The sequence below is a fragment of the Mchenga conophoros genome, linkage group LG15 (genome assembly GCF_057382185.1).
Source record: "Mchenga conophoros isolate Kocher_MC1m ecotype Shallow Benthic linkage group LG15, M_conophoros_male_GT1.1, whole genome shotgun sequence".
Taxonomy (NCBI): Eukaryota; Metazoa; Chordata; class Actinopteri; order Cichliformes; family Cichlidae; genus Mchenga; species Mchenga conophoros.
In genome coordinates, this window is record NC_140540.1 from 22,050,157 (window position 1) to 22,068,715 (window position 18,559).

The following is an 18,559-nucleotide window of genomic DNA, read 5'->3' on the forward strand; positions in this document are numbered from 1 at the left end:
ACAGGAAAAAGTGTAAACACAAAACTTAAACCTGTAGGGTTACTTGGAAATCTTATATTAGATCTAGAATGAGCTACAAGAATTTGGTTCTTTAATGACTGTTTTTATATGACTATTTGAGTTTATAAAGACAAACAGAAAAATTAGATGCTTTGAAACTGCTTTCAGCCAAAAGGCACAAGTTTCTCAGGAAAAGGGTCCAGACTCACTCGAAAATCCTGTGATATCATGAAACAATTGTGCCAATATTATCCAAATAAACTAGCCAGCAGGTGGTGGGTTTATATGTTCACCTGTTATCAGGAGCAGGTCAGGTCTACAGGACAAGATACCACGGGGAGTCACCTTTATCAAACTGAAAACTCACAGAGGAAGCTTCAACTTCAGGTTTAATCCTGAGCCCTGAATTCTGTTTCACAGTACAGGCCTTAGAGCTTTACTGTGATCACAAACAATCCAAGGGCTGCATGGTGCATCCAAAGACAGCGTTTACATGCCAAACCTTCTGATTTGGCGTGCGAAGAAAGAAAATGAGCTAAGCTAATTCATAAATAAACAGGTATAAAGACATCCAGTGTTTTTATAGTGATGCGCTGATCTATAAACCACCAGTAACGCACTGCTTCAGTGCATCCCTATGTCCTCATAGGATACAGGAGAAAATAGACACCCAACATGCTGACTTCAGACTTTAGAAAGCCAACAGTGCCCTCTGCTGAACACAGGACACGCTTCATTTTTACAAGTAAAATACTTTAGATGGAGCAGTTATAAATGCTGCAAAAAAAAATGTGTAGGGGAAATCACAGCGAGTTATGATCAGTCTTACCAGAGTTTGGCTGAGTGATGTTGGAGTGCAGAGCATCAGGGTGGGGTATGCTATAAATGGTAACCACCCCGGTGGAGGTGGCCACTGCCAGAAGACCCAGTCTGGGTAAGAATGGAGCCTTCAGTGTGAGGGATTGATACCACGTTAGGATGTTATAAGATTTCATCATTTCAATATCAGCTAAAAGCTAAGACACTTCATAGGAAAAACACCTTACCTTTCTGGCACAGGTGGGAAGCTCCCAGCCGCCAGCAGGACACCACTTCAGATGCCAGACGAAGCCCTTATCCTGGGCCAAACTATAGACCACAACTGGCTTGGAGTCTGGTCTGTTTGGACAGAGGTGAAAGAAAAGAGAACATAATATAAAAAGGCTGAAGTTTCAAAGACAAATTTCTTATAAGTTCTGGGAACATCTCACTGCCATCTATGATGTAGACAGTTTGTTTACAGAGGACTATTGGACTTTTTCTGGAAGTAGTTCAAACAAGTCAATCAGTCAAGAGACTGACAGACAATAAGCTTTTATAATATAATATTTTTATCAGTGATTTCCCACTCCGCACATTTCATTTGTACCTGTTGCCATACTTCAGTTTGCCCACATCCCACAGCTGAATGAGTCCAGTTCCTGTGGATGTTTTGTTGACGTAGTGAAAATCATCCATGCGTTGATGACAGGACAGAGCGATGTACTGGGTAGCAGGAGCACCATCAGGTGTTGGACACCACTCCAGAGCCCACACTGGTCCACCTGCATACAGCATCATGTCCCAGCGTTCTGGGTGAGGGGGAATAGATTCGAACCTGCCAGTTAACAGAAAAAAATGAAAACAAAAAAGACACCAAATGCTTTATTCCCCCTCGCCTACAAAAGCCACCAAAAAATCTGCACCATGTAGAACAAACTGCAAATGATCACAATTACATATTTTTATAGGTATGAGTTTTACTAACAAACAAATACAAAAAATAGGTTTTCTTTGGAAATGTATTAGCAGCAGTTATGTCTCAATCGAACTGTTCTTGACATATCTGAGGGAAATCATCAACCGGGGGTAACTACACCGCGATCACTGTCACCTTTTGAGTCTTTGCAGAGGTGCTTCCTCCTTGTTGAGTCCTTCCCTGGACACTTTGAAAGCAGCTGAGCGAGGCGTCTGAGGCAGATATTTCTCCAAATCACTAAATGAAAGCAGAACACACAGACTTTTAATAACTTTTGTGCATATCAGCCAGAATAACACGTCCCTTGTCCAGCTCCCTTTATGAAGCCACCAGACCAGCGCAGGTACATAGTCCTGCGATGTCTCTTCTTTATTCACTAGACTGGCTTCTTCTTGGAGCCACACTTTTCAGACATCATCTCAGCAACCCCTCCTGGCAGTTCCTTTGTTTTTTTATTGTTTAACCCTTTATTTATCAAGTGCTTTTTAAATGACCAGAATTCTCTTAGCGATATTGTTTGAGACAAAATTCAAATTGTTTCAGAAAGAAACGATGACAAGCTTTTGGGGGGAAATCAGTGTATAAAAAAAATCAGCTCCGCCTAAATGTTACCACTTTTACTCACATGACCTTACTTTTCACTCATTATAGGCTAGTGAGAAAATAAAAATTGTTCCTGAAAGATGAGAATCATTTTGTCATTTTACAGCCAAAATGACAAAATAAGTCCATTAGGCCTGTTTGAATCCCAGTTGATTAAGGGTTAATTAGGATAAAGTATCAGATTTGGATGACTCCTTACTATTGTTCCTATGTAGTTTAAAAGCCTTATTTGAACTAATGAATGGATATAATGCAACTATGAGGGCAGGATGGTGGTGTGGTAGTTAGCACTGTTGCCTCACAGCTGGAAGGTCCTGGGTTCAAATCCACAGTTTGGGGCCTTTTTTGTTCACACCAGTCTCAGCCCACAATTCAAAGATATGGGAAATTTTAAATGTGACTTTGAGTCTCTCTGTGTTGTTCCTGCCAAGAGTATAAAATAGTCTGAACCTCATTGGGTTACTTGAAAGCATATACAGCATATCTCATTGCATGACCATGTGACAACTGATTGATTCAGTAATGTGACTAAAGGCAGGTGACACTCTGGTTAACAGGTCATCTTAAATTGATCCTAGGTGTGCATGGCTGTCTGTGTCTGTCTGGCCCTGTGATTGAGTGGTGACCTGTCCAAGGTGCAGCCTGTCTTTGCCACTGTCAGCTGGCAGAGGCTCCTGCCCACCTTCAGTCAAAAAAAGTGGACAGATGTCCCAACACAAACTAAATAACTAAGCATCTAATGAAACAGTCAGATAAACACAATTGCAGCTAAGACTTTCTGGTATGACTTTTGTGTTAGAATTTCAGTGAATAAAATAAAAAAACATTCAAAGTTACTTGGTAAAGAGTGTTGGGTACGGTCGTTGTAACACAGAAAATAAAAAGGTATATCCAAATAAAACTTAATGAGTTATTCAATTAAAACTGGATTCGACTGTATTAAACGAACAAAGCAACAGAAACTACCTTTGTGGGACAGGAACCCAATCCCTGGTGGAGGGCACCCACTCTGGAAACACCCAGCTGCTGTAGTGCTCTTCCCGACTGCAAGCACAAACATCAACAAACACATTGTTAAATAAACAAACAAACAAGCAAGCAGTTAGTCAGTCTGAGACTTACTTATTCAAAATGCTGAAAAAACCTCAACAAAATCAACCAAAAAAGGTGAAGTTTTGTAAGCTGAAATTTTGAGATAACCCAAAATTTGACTTTAAGAAGCTTTCAAAATAAAGGGTTTGAATGTTCAAATATTCCAGTGTCGTTTGCACTTCAAGACTCATTGTGTATGTCGTCACAAAAACTGATGTATGAACTAACAGCAAAAGGACAATGTTCACTGGTACTTCACGAAAACAAATCATTACTGTTAACTGACTGCGACTTACAATTTCTTGGTGGTCTTTGCACTCTCCAAAGCAGTTTTCATGATAGGGGTGTTAAGTCCATTTTGGGCTTTGACGAACGAGCATGTCTGCAGGACAGAAGGAGACAGGATGAACTCATTATGCACATGTTCTTCCTTCTTTTCTATGCAGCTGCATTAAACTTAGAAATTAAAATGTTCTGGTCATTTTAATCAATAATAGTTTGCACTTTGGTTTAGTCTCAGAAAAACACAGAATCTGATGAATCAGAATCTGATGATTTATGTTTGATATAAAGTGCTCATTATAATGACTCATATTTATAAGCCCAGGTTGGTATTGACAAATCACAACAGTTTAACTTTTAATTACCATCATCAAGCAGATTCATCTTTCTGTATTAGACTGATATGGAGATACCGTACTGAAGTAATGTACCCTAGTGCACTGCATGAGGTCATAACCAGTAACTGTGCCATCAAGTTAAAATGAGAAAACCACTGACGTTGTTATTGTTGACGTAATAAACTGGAGGATTTTTTCCACGTTTGTCACAATTGGAGTCGAGGTCTGAGTCATATGCAGCTTCTTCGTCATCATCCTCCAGCTCCTCTGCATCCTCCTCTTCATCATTATCTGGCACAAAGTCTTCGTCTTCTGCTGCATCACTGTCAGGATGTTTCCTCTTTTTGCCTTTACCCACTGCAGGAATAGAACGAGGGATTTAAGTTACGGTGCACAGAGATCTTTACTGATATTGGCAGAAGAAGGAATTTTTCTGCACTGCTATATGAAATTTTACACTGCATGTAACTTGTGAGATTGCAAAACACAACTAACAACTGACATGAAATGCAATGTTGACACAACACTCTAAACAAGTTCAGACAAGTTCATTAATATAACTACATCTATGCCAGTTAGTCAACTCCTGCCGTTTGAAGTGCGGCCCATTTTCAGACGGGAGACACGTCTACAGGTCTTAGGTCTTAGGCTACGTTCACACTGCAGGTCTTAATGCTCAATTCCGATTTTTTGATCAAATCTGATTTTTTTGTCTGCTTGTTCACACTACAAATAAAATGTGATAGCAAACGCGCTCTAGTGTGAACCCACAAAGCGGCGCAAAAGAAGATGTCACACACAACATGCTCTGTTTAGACCCAGACCAAACAGTACTGCTTGACTGATGGCCCTTAATATAAAGACTTGTTTCGGACTTTACGTTCCCCAATTTTGCTTTAAGTTATTTTGTTATTTACATATGGCCTAATAGTTATCCTTATTGCTGTTTCAGAGAGGAGCGGTGCTTCAAAGGATAGTTGCAGATTTCTGTGAGAATCTGCAGATTATTCAGTATAAATAAAATGTTTACGTTGTCTTCCCAACAGTTTCACTGACATCTACACTGGACGGCCAGGAAGCGTTCACGATGTCTTCTCCGGCGCAGATAATTGGCGTCTGTCTTGTGTCAGTGACGTAAGAGACGGATTTAATGCGACATGACCGTTCAGAGAGCAGTTGCTTTCTAAAACATCAGATATGTATCGGATTCAATACCACATACAAAAGTGACCCAGGTCGGATTTGAAAATATCGGATTTGTGTCGTTCACACTGTCATACCATGATCGGATATGGGTCACATAGGGTCAAAAAAATCGGATTTGATGCGCTTTCGCCTGCAGTGTGAACGTAGAATTAGAGTGGTAGCAACCTCACTTAACTCTGTAAGAAATAGGTAAAAAGATGAATAGAATAGAATTCAACTTTATTGTCATTGCACATGTCACAAGTACAAGGCAACGAAATGCAGAAACTGTCTGAGGTAATGCTTAGCTGTGATTGGTGCCCTGGGGAAGAGAGACGGCGAGACTTTCACTGTACCTTTGCTTGCTTTGGGAGTTTTCTGTTCTGATCCAGTATCTTCGCTTCCTGGCTCATCAGTTTGCCCAAATAAGTCTTTTGCCAAATTGTGGAGGTACTTCAACGCCCTGGAAGATTGAGGTTACATTATTTTTGAATGCCTATATTACCATTTATATGAAAAAAATGGCTTTAAAAATGTTTTAAAGACAGAAAATTTATTATTTTACAATTAGCAATGTATGCTTTTATATAGCTACATAGATGCATGTAATTAATGTGGGGATAAGTGTACATGTAACCAAAAAATGAAAGTCTGATTGTTAGGGTGTAATTATCACAAAACTAATAGTGAAAGTAACTATCACCAAAGTCTGGAGTCACAGTTCAGACTTCCTGTGTTTCAACTGATGATGTCTGATGTAAAAATGATTTAACAAAAAAAAGAAGAAAAAAAAAAGGTGACGGTGTTTAGCGTCATTTAACCTATGCGACAGCTCAGTACTGTAGGCGTATCTTACGCTTTGGCAGCTCCTCTCCGCCGCCGGCCACCTTGTCCAGTCTCCTCCTCAGGTTCCTCTGCATCCTTTTCTTTAATAACTGGCTTCACTTGTTGTACATACTGCTTCTTTACATACTTCCTCTTTGGCTTTGGCGTCCCATTCTCCTGCTGCACCGTATCTTTAACAACACCCTCTCCATCTATAAGGTCTACATTGGCATTGCTACATTTTTTTGCAGGGGTTTTCTTAGCAGGAGTCCTTTTTGACTGAGTTTTCTTGCCTCTCAGTGGTTCATCAGCCACTTCTGCTGTAGTTTGTCCATCACACTCTGTAGGTGTTTTATCTTTTTTTTCATTTTCTCCATCTGGAGTGTCCTGTGCGGCAGCCTTGGATTTTCTACTCTTTGTCGGAGTCTTCTGAGAAGCTGCTCTTCTCCTTCCTGAGCTCTTTCTAGGTGTTTTGGGTGAAAGGTGTTCATTCGTTTTGTCATCAGTTTCATAATCCAGATATTTGGGATTTTTCTTTCGTTGTCGTCCTTTTGAGCTGAATATTAAATCTGCACCCTCCTCCAATGGCTTCTCTTGCCCTGCAAGAAATGTGACATTATCATTCCACTGAATGATGTAAAATTGGGTTAATGTGACTGGAAAGTCATTGCCTGGTCAACATTTCCGGTTTGGTAGTGCTGGATTCCATCTGTTAGCTGAACATGCATAATATGAAATCAAGTTCCAGCAGTGCTGCTGTGCTAGACAGGAATGAAAACTAATAATAGAAGAACAAGGTGTGAATAGCTCTTAAAAATAAAGTTTGAAAAAATCCTGAAATATTATTTTCTCATCCTCTGTAATCTTAAAATAGATGACACCCCTGGATTAGACCATTTAGAACATGTTCCTAATTTGAAGTACCTCTTAAATCTCAAGTTTGACAAACCTTGTGCAGATTCAGTGGGCTCCATATGCTCTGGGTTTCTGATTCTGTGGTTCTTCTTTTAGGTGCCTCCTCATGTGTAGAGCCAGTTCCTTCTCAGTGTAGCTTTGCAGCTGCACAGACAGAAAAAGAAATAATGTATTACTTAATGTATAAAATAACTGTCCACTACTGCAATATTTAATCAAAATAGCTGTTTCTTCCTGCAGTTTGGAGTTGTACAATGGACGAATGAAAGTCAAAACAGATATGGCTTTTCAGTGTTTTAAACAACCTTATAGACTTCTAACGACACTAAAATAATTACAGTGCAAAAATTGAGTCAGGGAGCCGGTGTTTTCTACCGATATCAAGTCGATAAGCCGCTGTCTACAACCTACACACCAAACCTCATTCAATAATGTGACAGTTTGACTCTCTCTTCCCTACTCACAGTGAAGACGTAAAATATACACACCGATACTTAAGGCATTTAATGGTTAAGGCCACACGTCAATTCGGCATATGTTTTCAATGTAAAAATATAAAACATCAAGTTATTTAAGAGAAACACATATGTCACTAGTTTTTAAAACGAGTCACATTGTCTTAGTTAGCCATGCTATTGAGCTAACACATTGCTAATGCTAACTGGATATAGTAGCAGTCAAGTGTATCATAATATATTATAATATACTTAAAAATCGGCCTCTAACCGGATAGTAGCACGTTTAAAAACTCACCATGTGTAGTGTTACGGTTTCCTCCTCGGTGGCGGAGGCTGAAACACCTCGTTCAGAACACGGGAAGCTAGAGTCCAGCCACCCGGGATCGAATCCCAACCTCAACCACCAGAAACCACGACATGTAAAGTCACCGGAGCTTACCGGGACACAGCCGTCATAAAAATCATGCCGTTAATTTTTTCAAGGAGGGCAAACTACAAACATTTTCACAGTTGTTTACACCGAGTCAGGGAGCTTTCCGCTTTCCTTACGTCAGACCGCCATGTCACTGTGCAAGCACGGAGGGTCACACCGCCCCCTATCAGCAGAGAGGGAAATTACACTGATTTGATTGTACAGTGGCGGAGTTCCACGCTGCCTTAGGAGGTGGAGGTCATTGAAGCCCAGAGGCGTATGGCGAGGAAGTCGGGACACCGCCCTGGTGCTCAGAAGGTCCCATTACACTGGATGTTTATCTTGATGGTCTTTCAATGAAACGGACATGTTATACAACATCCATCATATATTTAACTCATGGTTCGATCTTGTGAATCAAAACGTTTTATCCAGTAGTCATCTTCCTTATGAAGTTAATTTTAGTTCTCCCAGTGTGATTAAAATAGGCAGAGGGGTATGCTAGGGAATATATTACTTTTACTTTGCTTACTGTCATTTGTGCCAAACAGACCGACCCCTCAAACAGTAACAGACACTTAACCATTAATTCAATATTCAAAGTGTTTATTGTCATGTGTCACAAGAGAAAAAGGCATTTCTCTGTGCAATGAAATTCTTTCTTTGCTGTCCACCCACAGATGCTGATTAATGTGTACAATAGAAATAGAACATAAATACAAATAGTACAAATAAATAAACAAAGACAGAAAGGGAGACAAAATATGGAGATTTGAAACAGAGATGTGTGCAAAAGAGCTACAGCTTTATATGCTGGCTTAATATGTAGGATGACCTGATGTGCAAAAAAAATTATCTTCATTGTTCTGAAGGCAACAGTGATGTTGCCTTCAGAACATCACTGTTGAAGAAGGAGTTGTTGAGTCTGGATGTTCTGGATTTCACACTTCTGAACCTCCGCTCCGAGGGCAGAAGTGTGAACAGTCCGTGTTGGGGGTGTGTGGGGTCTTAGAGGATGGAGGCAACTCTCCTCTGTACTCTGCGATGGTAGATGCTCTGCAGAGAGGGCAATGGAGTCATGATGATCTTCTCCACAGTTGTTATCACTCTCTGCAGGCGTTTGCGGTCCATAGCAGTAGTGCTGCCGTACCATGCAGTGATGCAGCTGGTCACTGTGCTCTTCAAGAGCCTGCTGTCAACCAAGAACCTGCTGAGGATTTTGGCCAACATACCGAATTTCCTCCGCTGCTGAGCCTTCTTGAACAGCTGTGTGGTCTTCAGTGACCAGGTGAAACCAAAGGCAGTTCAATCTCAGACTCATTGATGTGTTACGTATTTATCTGTCAGAGGCTCATCTGGTCCTCATTAAACGTCTAGAGCTCTGCTGCATTCTCACTTCCCCTTCACTTCTAAGAAGAAACGAAGAGCCACATTGTATCAGGGCACTAATGCATTTCACCTGGGTTCTAGCTGCTAATGCTAATGGTCACTGCAGTAGTATCGCCATGTTTTATTGTTGACATCAAGGTTTTCTTGTGTAGAAAGAGTTTTTTGAATTTTGACCTCTTTACATGTGTGTCTACAAACATCATCATGAACACTGTTTTCTAATAATAAACCATATGCACAGAAGAGCTAAAGTACTGCAAACACTTATCTCTACTAACAGTCTTCACACCTTTAACTTCCTCTCTCCTGTTTTTGATCAAGATATCTTCAACTTCTGTACAGTCCTTAAAAACTACAAGTGAGAAGAGAACAAGTGAGTCTGCAATTCACATGAAATCTAGAAGTAAAAATAATATAAGAGAGAGAGGGAGGTTATCGAGCCGCATTAAATAAATTAATTCAGCTGGACACAGGGGAGACAAGTGTTACTTCTTTATTCTCCCTTTAACTGAGACAGTCATGAATAACTCTTTGACTTTATCTGACTCTTGGAAACTAAAGTTGCATTTTAAACTTGTGTTGTATGTAAAATAAACTTCACATTATAAACATAACACTCATATTCATAACATATTTGATGTTTCACATTTCTCTCTCTCTTTTTCTCAACAGGAACAACTGAGCAACATCAAACTGTTCAAACTGTCACAGCTGGACGTGGACATGATGTTACTCTGCCTTGTAAAAATGTGATACAAGGTCAGCATAACTGTATCAGTACTACCTGGATCTTCAGTGATTCACGCAGTTCAGTAGAACTCTTTGAGTTTGGGCAGATTAAAGAAGTCAAACCTGAATCAGACAGACTGAGTCTTTCTGCAAACTGTTCTCTGGTTATAAAGAAGGTCACAGATCAGGATGTTGGTCGTTACACCTGCAGACAGTTCAAAACAGCAACAGGACCAGTAGAAGGTCCAGACTTTGTGATTGATCTGTCTGTTATTAACAGTGAGTATTTACATCTTAATGTTTTCAGCTCAAACTGTCCTGTTAGAACAACAAACTGAAACACCACAATAATTATGATCACGGTGATGAAGTTCATTTTTCTATTGTTGCTTTTCTCTTACAATATCTCCATCTTCACTCATCTGAACCATCTGAACAGCTCTGTGTTGACATATGAACACTGTAGACTCCCAGTTGACTCCCCACACACCTGAACCATAATAGACTACAAACTAGTCTAGATTATTCTCTCCAGTTTGACTTCCTGTTCTTTCATCTTCAGTATTAAACCTTAAACTAGTTTGAGCAGATCTGTTAGTACTGATCGCTTTGCTCTCTTTTTGCTGAATTTAAAAAGATAGAAGCAGATGTTACGTGAGCTCTGCTGTTCATTTTCAACCCATTGTCACTGTTTTGGTGTGTGCTGGGAGGCGGAATTTCAAGGCTGAGTCCTGGTTGTAATTTTCATGTAATCTGCATCCTGCAGAATGCTTGAACAGCTAATAAGTATATCATAAGGGGCGATCGTGGCTCAAGAGTTGGGAGGTCGCCTAATCGGAAGGTTGCCGGTTCGAGCCCCGGCTCGGACAGTCTCGGTCGTTGTGTCCTTGGGCAAGACACTTCACCCGTTGCCTACTGGTGGTGGTCAGAGGGCCCGGTGGTCAGAGGGTCAGAGGGCCCGGTGGCGCCAGTGTCCGGCAGCCTCGCCTCTGTCAGTGCGCCCCAGGGTGGCTGTGGCTACAATGTAGCTTGCCATCACCAGTGTGTGAATGTGTGTGTGAATGGGTGGATGACTGGATGTGTAAAGTGCTTTGGGGTCCTTAGGGACTAAGTAAAGCGCTATACAAATACAGGCCATTTACCATAAGTGTTGCTAGCTTAAGCACATTAATATATCTAAAAATTCATCTTTTCTTTGATGTCTTCAAAAAAAACTTTGAGTGAACTACTTCGCCTCAGTTAATACATCATGTAACTCCGTAGTTACTGAAGAAATCTTTAAAACATATAACTGACTGTATATTTATCAGTCAGTTATATCGTTATGCTGCAGGAATGGCCTGGAAATGAAGAAGACTTCATTGTTATTGTAATCTAGTGACATTTACCTTTATATTAAGTGACACACTGCACGGTATATTGTTATTAAACTTTTTTTTGTTTAAATCTGGTCCATTACATTTTTAACAATACAAAAAAGGAGCGGAGTATATCACTGTATCTATGATGATATCAAACTCCCTGTTAGTGATATTCAAAAAACATCTTTGACAGCAAAAACACTCAATTTCAGCTTTCAGACACTTTAAAAACATAAAAAGAAAAGAATACGAGTGACGATAACATGTCTGACTGTGCACGCTTAGTTTTAAAGATTAGTGTGAACCAAAATGCTCAAGTTGTAGATGCAGTTCAAGGGCTCTGATGCTAACAGGCTAACTTTCTTATTGTGCCGAGCTGACTGGCTTTCCAGCTTCTTGGTAAGTACAGTTTGAACTTTTTCAGTGAATGCTAAACACTTCCTCTTCACTTATCAGAAAAAAACGACTTCAGAGGTGTAAAGAGGAACAATCAGGTCTCAGACCACTAACACATCTCATCTAGCTGCTAACAGTGGTCACTGCTGCAGTGTCATCATTGCGAACATCACAACTCAAATTCTGATGTGTAATAAGTTTAAATCTTGACCTCTTTTCGTGTGTGCAGACAAACATCACCATGGACACTGTTTTCTAATAATGAACCAAATGTACAGAAGAGCTGCATTAAAGTCAACACTTACCTCATCTAACAGTCTTCACACATTTAACTTCTCTTTTCTGTTGTTGATCAAACATTTTACACTGTTCTGCAGTCCTTTAAAATAGACAGGAAAGTCTGCAAAATAAATTAATTACAGAAGATATTAAATGTAAATGTTTTAAAAAGTTTTTAGTCATTTAATATCTACATTAAGAGAGAGAGGGAGATATGGCTGCTTAAACACTATGAACCTATGAGGAAGTGAGCAGGAAGTTGATGCTGTGTTCATCTCGGAGACTCATTTGTGGACGTGAGAGCAAGAACAGAGACTGAGACAGTCATGATTAACTTTTTGACTTTAGCTGACTCTTGGAAACTCAAGGTGAAAATTAAACTTGTGTTGTATTTATAATACACTTCACATAATAAACATAACACTCATATTCATATATTTCTTTATAACGTGATAGAAGGTCAGAATAACTGTAACCTGATCTTTAGTGAATCAAACAGCTCAGTATCAACCTTTCAACTTGGACAGACTAAAGAAGCCAAACCTAAATCAGACAGACTGAGTCTTTCTGCAGGCTGTTCTCTGGTTATAAAGAAGGTCACAGATCAGGATGTTGGTCGTTACAGCTGTGTGGTTCTTCCCCTCAAAAACCTTTTCACATGATGAACACAGAAGACGCAACCAATGTATATACAGTGGCACATTTTTATCCATGTAGTATACAGTACAACACACACCAAGAACATTATTCCACCTCAGCATCTTGTGTGTGTTCTGGGTCAGGCCAGAGAATCTCATCCACATTACAGGCTATATTGGTGCTAGCCAGGCAGCGGGGTTAAAATACTCTAGTTATAGAAAACATTAAAGCTGTAATTTGGTTAATAACATTGGTTACTGTTGTCGGTGTTCCTCGGTCGTTGATCCAGTGTTTTCAGTTTGTTTTTTGTTCTCTGATTCTTTTCCACATGTTCGCATTTGCTGTTTTATCATGTTATCCATCAGTTTGTGTGCATTATGTTCTGTTCCACTTCCTACGTATTATTAGTTAGATTAAGTTCAGCTGTGTACTCACAGGTCTCTAGTCATCATCATTAGCCAGTGCATTTACAGTTTTTCTCGTTTGCTATAACACTATAACCAATCTTGTGAACCCAAATTTCAAAACCATAATGCCACTTTCCAAAAAGCACACCCATTTCCCTGAACTATAAACACTATGCACCTGCTTTAACACATGAGTCAGATGTGGTGAACTGTTACTGCAAAACTCTAGACACAAATCCCTACATTTGTCAGTGCTTACATGATGTGGTCACTTAGAAATTACTAGCAGTCAATAATGTCACATCAAACTCACATCAGCACAGCTTTGGCTCAACTAGCACAATTACAGTTTTTTCTGAATGCCTAAGCACATTTTTTGTAACTATTGGCTAATTTTGCAAAACTCTTCACACAAATAAGAAAACCTGTCACCCAATAATCAAAACATTGTAGTTTTCTTGTAAAAGCAAACACAGCTAGATTAACTCTTCACACCTTCGTAAAAATGGTGTTTCCGTATCAAACAGTACACACAAGCCATCATCTACTAAGCACACAATGCGCCAACTGCACACTGATGGTATGAATACAAAACACATCTGGCTTTTGCTTTCTCTGTGCACAAGGTAGGCTATGTCAGTTTGAGCTCATACTTCTGTCATAGATCCATAAGCATTGTGTGCTTAGTAGATGATGGCTTGTGTGTACTGTTTGATACGGAAACACCATTTTTACGAAGGTGTGAAGAGTTAATCTAGCTGTGTTTGCTTTTACAAGAAAACTACAATGTTTTGATGATTGGGTGACAGGTTTTCTTATTTGTGTGAAGAGTTTTGCAAAATTAGCCAATAGTTACAAAAAATGTGCTTAAGCATTCAGTGGTAGGAAACCTAAAGGCGGTTCAGTCTCAGACTCATTGATGTGTTAACCATTTATCTGTCAGAGGCTCATCTGGTCATCATTAAACGTCTAGAGCTGTGCTGCTGTTGTAACCACATTCTCACTTCTAAGAAGAAACAACGAGTCACATTGTATCAGGGCACTAATGCATTTCACCTTTGTTCTAGCTGCTAATGCTAATGGTCACTGTAGCAGTATCACCATGTTTTATTGTTGACAGCAACAGAGTTTCTGTTGCAGAAAGAGTTTTTTGAATTTTGACCTCTTTCCGTGTGTCTACAAACATCATCATGAACACTGTTTTTTAATAATAAACCATATGCACAGAAGAGCTAAAGTACTGCAAACACTTATCTCTACTAACAGTCTTCACACCTTTAACTTGCTCTCTCCTATTTTTGATCAAGATATCTTCAACTTCTGTCCTTCAGTCCTTCAAAAGGTTGACAAGTTTTCATGTAAATCACATGAAATCTAAAAGTAAGAATGTTTAAAAGTCATTTACAGTTTTTGCCCGTTGCTTGAACACATTTTGCAAAACTTCGCTCATTGTGCCAAAACTCCAAACACAAGTAAACATGACACAACACTGGGAAATATACCATTCACATCTGTGCCAAGTTGAAACTCTCAAAACCTAAACTCTGCTGTCAAAACCTAACATTCCTTTGTCAAAATGTAACTCTGTTGACAAAATGACACATACTTGCATCATATGCAAACACTTACAGATCAGGGGGAGCACACTAGTCTACTTTATATAAAACACTGCAGTCTTTGATGTTCATTGTTTATTCAGAAGGCATATTTTCAGGAGACACATTTTCAAACAACCAAAAAAGCCAATAGGCCTACTCAATATTGTACATTGCAGTACCATGAATTCAGATAAAGCAAAAAAAAAAAAAAAACACAATACAGTAATAGAAAAAACACCATACTATAAACACAAAAAATCATGACAATTGTGCATACGTGGGCTCATGGATCCCGCCGTCTTTTGGGGTCTGGCCACAGGACCTCATCGACATTGCAAGCAATGTCTTCTCCTGCTAGGCACCGGGGAAAATATCCTCTTCCATGTCGAAACCATCCATGGATTGCTGTCACCTGAATGTCGCCGCAGGCCTGTTCCATTGCCTGCAGAAGAGGCATGCGGGCATGTGGTTGGCGGTCATATACACGCCATCTCCAAGCCGAAAAAAATTCCTCTATAGGGTTTAAAAATGGTGAGTAAGGGGGCAAGTATACCACTTCAAATTGATTGTGGTTGGAGAACCAGGCCTGGACCAGAGCAGCCCGATGGAAACTGACATTATCCCATATCACTACAAACCTGGGCTGATCTGGTCTGTTCTGTACAACTATATCATGGAGAGCATTTAGAAATGTGAGTATGTGTTGGGTATTGTATGGACCTAGTTTTGCATGATGGTGCAGAAGCCCTCGAAGGCTTATGGCGGCACACAATGTGATATTTCCCCCGCGCTGCCCTGGGACGTGCACAATTGCCCTCTGGCCAATTACATTACGACCCCGTCGTCTTGTTTTGCTCAGGTCAAATCCAGCTTCATCAATGAAAATGTATTCATGAGGCTGTGCAGCTCCATCCATGGCCAAGATTCTCTGAAAAAAAGGGGAACATATTACTGTACTACAGTGCTACACATACAGAACCCCATCACACAGGTACCTGTGTAGCTCTCAGAATGGATCCATGTGGTACTGATATGGTACATATTCAGCTGCTACTGGATTTCACCAATACTGTATTGTACATTTAAAGGACAGTTACACTTACCCGTACATATTCAGCTCGAAGTCCTTTGACCCTGTCACTGTTCCTCTCGAATGGGACTCTGTAGAGCTGCTTCATGGTGATGCTGTGTTTTCCCAAGATGCGTCTGATGGTGGTGATGCTCACATGGTTTATGCTGTTGAACACTTGCCTGTCTGCAAGTATTTGCTTTCGTAGCTGGTGGAGACGGATGGCATTGTCTGCCCTCACTAGGTCCACAACGGCAAGTTCCTGCTGTTGTGTGAACAGGCGTTGGCGTCCTGCCTCAGAAGGTCTTCGAGTCATTCTGGAGAAATACAACCACATATTGTCATCGGTTTGCTTATTTTTCTTACAGTACTTTACTGTATGTACTGTGTCATCCACTGTACTTCAATATAAGGAATCAGCCACTTTGGCTGCAAAAGGAGCATTAGCACCCTGCAATACCCTGTACACTTGATATGGTAATGTGATATACTGTAGAGTAGAGTAGAAGGTAGAGAGGTGAAGACATACCTGTTTTCTGAACACATTTCTGAACACATTTTGCAAAACTTTGCTCATTGTGCCAAAACCCTAAACACAAGTAAACATGACACAACACTGGGAAATATACCATTCACATCTGCACCAAATTGAAACTCTACTCTCAAAACCAAAAACTCTGCTATCAAAACCTAACATTCCTTTGTCAAAATGTAACTCTGTTGACAAAATGACACATACTTGCATCATATGCAAACACTTACAGAGCAGGGGGAGCACACTAGTCTACTTTATATAAAACACTGCAGTCTTTGATTTCCATTGTTCATTCAGAAGGCATATTTTCAGGAGACACATTTGCAAACAACCAAAAAAGCAAATAGGCCTACTCAGTATTGTACATTGCAGCACTGTACATTGCAGTACCATGAATTCAGATAAAGCAAAAAAAAACAAAAAAAAAACAAAAAACCCATAATACAGTAATAGAAAAAACACCATACTGTAAACACAAAACATTATGACAAGTGTGCATACGTGGGCTCATGGATCCCGCCGTCTGTTGGGGTCTGGCCACAGGACCTCATCAACATCGCAAGCAATGTCTTCTCCCGCTAGGCACCGGGGAAAATATCCTCTTCCATGTCAAAACCATCCATGGATTGCTGTCACCTGAATGTCGCCGCAGGTCTGTTCCATTGCCTGCAGAAGAGGCATGCAGGCATGTAGTTGGCGGTCATATACACGCCATCTCCAAGCCGAAAAAAATTCCTCTATAGGGTTTAAAAATGGTGAGTAAGGGGCAAGTATACCACTTCAAGTTGACTGTGGTTGGAGAACCAGGCCTGGACCAGAGCAGCCCGATGGAAACTGACATTATCCCATATCACTACAAACCTGGGCTGATCTGGTCTGTTCTGTACAACTATATCATGGAGAGCATCTAGAAATGTGAGTATATGTTGCCTATTGTATGGACCTAGTTTTGCATGATGATGCAGAAGCCCTCGAAGGCTTATGGCGGCACACAATGTGATATTTCCCCCGCGCTGCCCTGGAACGTGCACAATTGCCTTTGGCCAATGACATTACGACCCCGTCGTCTTGTTTTGCACAGGTCGAATCCAGCTTCATCAATGAAAATGAATTCATGAGGCTGTGCAACTCCATCCATGGCCAAGAGAACATATTACTGTACTACAGTGCTACACATACAGAACCCTCACCCCATCACACGGGTACCTGTGTAGCTCTCAGAATGTATTCATGTGGTACTGATATGGTACATATTCAGCTCGAAGTCCTTTGACCCTGTCACTGTTCCTCTCAAATGGGACTCTGTAGAGCTGCTTCATGGTGATGCTGTGTTTTCCCAAGATGCGTCTGATGGTGGTGATGCTCACATGGTTTATGCTGTTGAACACTTGCCTGTCTGCAAGTATTTGCTTTCGTAGCTGGTGGAGACGGATGGCATTGTCTGCCCTCACTAGGTCCACAACGGCAAGTTCCTGCCGTTGTGTGAACAGGCGTTGGCGTCCTCCCCCAGAAGGTCTTTCTAGAGAAATACAACCACATATTGTCATCGCTTTGCTTATTTTTCTTACAGTACTTTACTGTATATACTGTATCATCCACTGTACTTCAATATAAGTAATCATGCTATGTTTCACAGAAACTACCACTTTGGCTGCAAAAGGAGCCTTAGCACCCTGCAATACCCTGTATACTTGATATGGTAACTGTAGAACAGTACTATAAAAACCATCTGAGTAGAGTAGAAGGCAGTGAGATGAAGACAGACCTGTTTTCTAGTCGGAATTTTCTTATTACAGATGCCACTGTGAAGCGGCTTAGATGTGGGTGGACTCTCTGCCCAGCTTCCCTCATAGTCAGGCCATGGTTGATGACACCAAAGTTGCTCTTATCTTATCAGAAATATGGGTCTGTGCATGGCCTCTTCGACCTCCTCTTCGACCTCCTCCTCCTCCTCTTCCTCTTGCTCTCCCTCCATCCATGCTTGCAAAGTTCTTGAATTGGCTAAACTGAGGGCTTTTTGTGGTTGGCTAATTGGTGTTCAGTTTTGCAAGTAAGTGCCTTCAGGTGTATATTTGAGTGGTTGCAATTACCCGATGTGTTTTGTATTTTGGATACATGTGTTTTCCAAATGGCACCCTGAAATTTCATTTTGTGAACAAAGTGTCTTATGTATGAAATAGAGTGTAGCATGCAGGACCATGTGTGTTGCATAAAGGAGTAAGTGTGTTGCATAATTGCAACTAGGGTGCAAAGCAGCGCTTTTGTTTAAG

General features: G+C 40.5%; 1 protein-coding gene and 1 pseudogene across 1 annotated transcript in view; both read right to left on the reverse strand.

Annotated features, from left to right (window-relative positions):
- gtf3c2 (general transcription factor IIIC, polypeptide 2, beta) overlaps positions 1 to 8,036 on the reverse strand; it is a 28,326-nt gene extending 20,290 nt beyond the window's left edge. Inside the window, exons 1-11 of the mRNA XM_085246537.1 lie at positions 7,771 to 8,036; positions 7,052 to 7,161; positions 6,134 to 6,701; positions 5,634 to 5,740; positions 4,253 to 4,449; positions 3,769 to 3,854; positions 3,347 to 3,424; positions 1,913 to 2,014; positions 1,409 to 1,636; positions 1,047 to 1,158; positions 830 to 947 (exon numbers count right to left, since the gene is read on the reverse strand). Coding sequence (XP_085102663.1) covers positions 830 to 947; positions 1,047 to 1,158; positions 1,409 to 1,636; positions 1,913 to 2,014; positions 3,347 to 3,424; positions 3,769 to 3,854; positions 4,253 to 4,449; positions 5,634 to 5,740; positions 6,134 to 6,701; positions 7,052 to 7,076 — 1,621 coding nt within the window. The 5' untranslated portion in view covers positions 7,077 to 7,161; positions 7,771 to 8,036. The remainder of the gene's footprint in view (positions 1 to 829; positions 948 to 1,046; positions 1,159 to 1,408; positions 1,637 to 1,912; positions 2,015 to 3,346; positions 3,425 to 3,768; positions 3,855 to 4,252; positions 4,450 to 5,633; positions 5,741 to 6,133; positions 6,702 to 7,051; positions 7,162 to 7,770) is intronic.
- A 7,064-nt stretch (positions 8,037 to 15,100) lies between these two features.
- Positions 15,101 to 16,070, reverse strand: LOC146558306 (uncharacterized; annotated as a pseudogene).
- Positions 16,071 to 18,559: the final 2,489 nt, after the last annotated feature.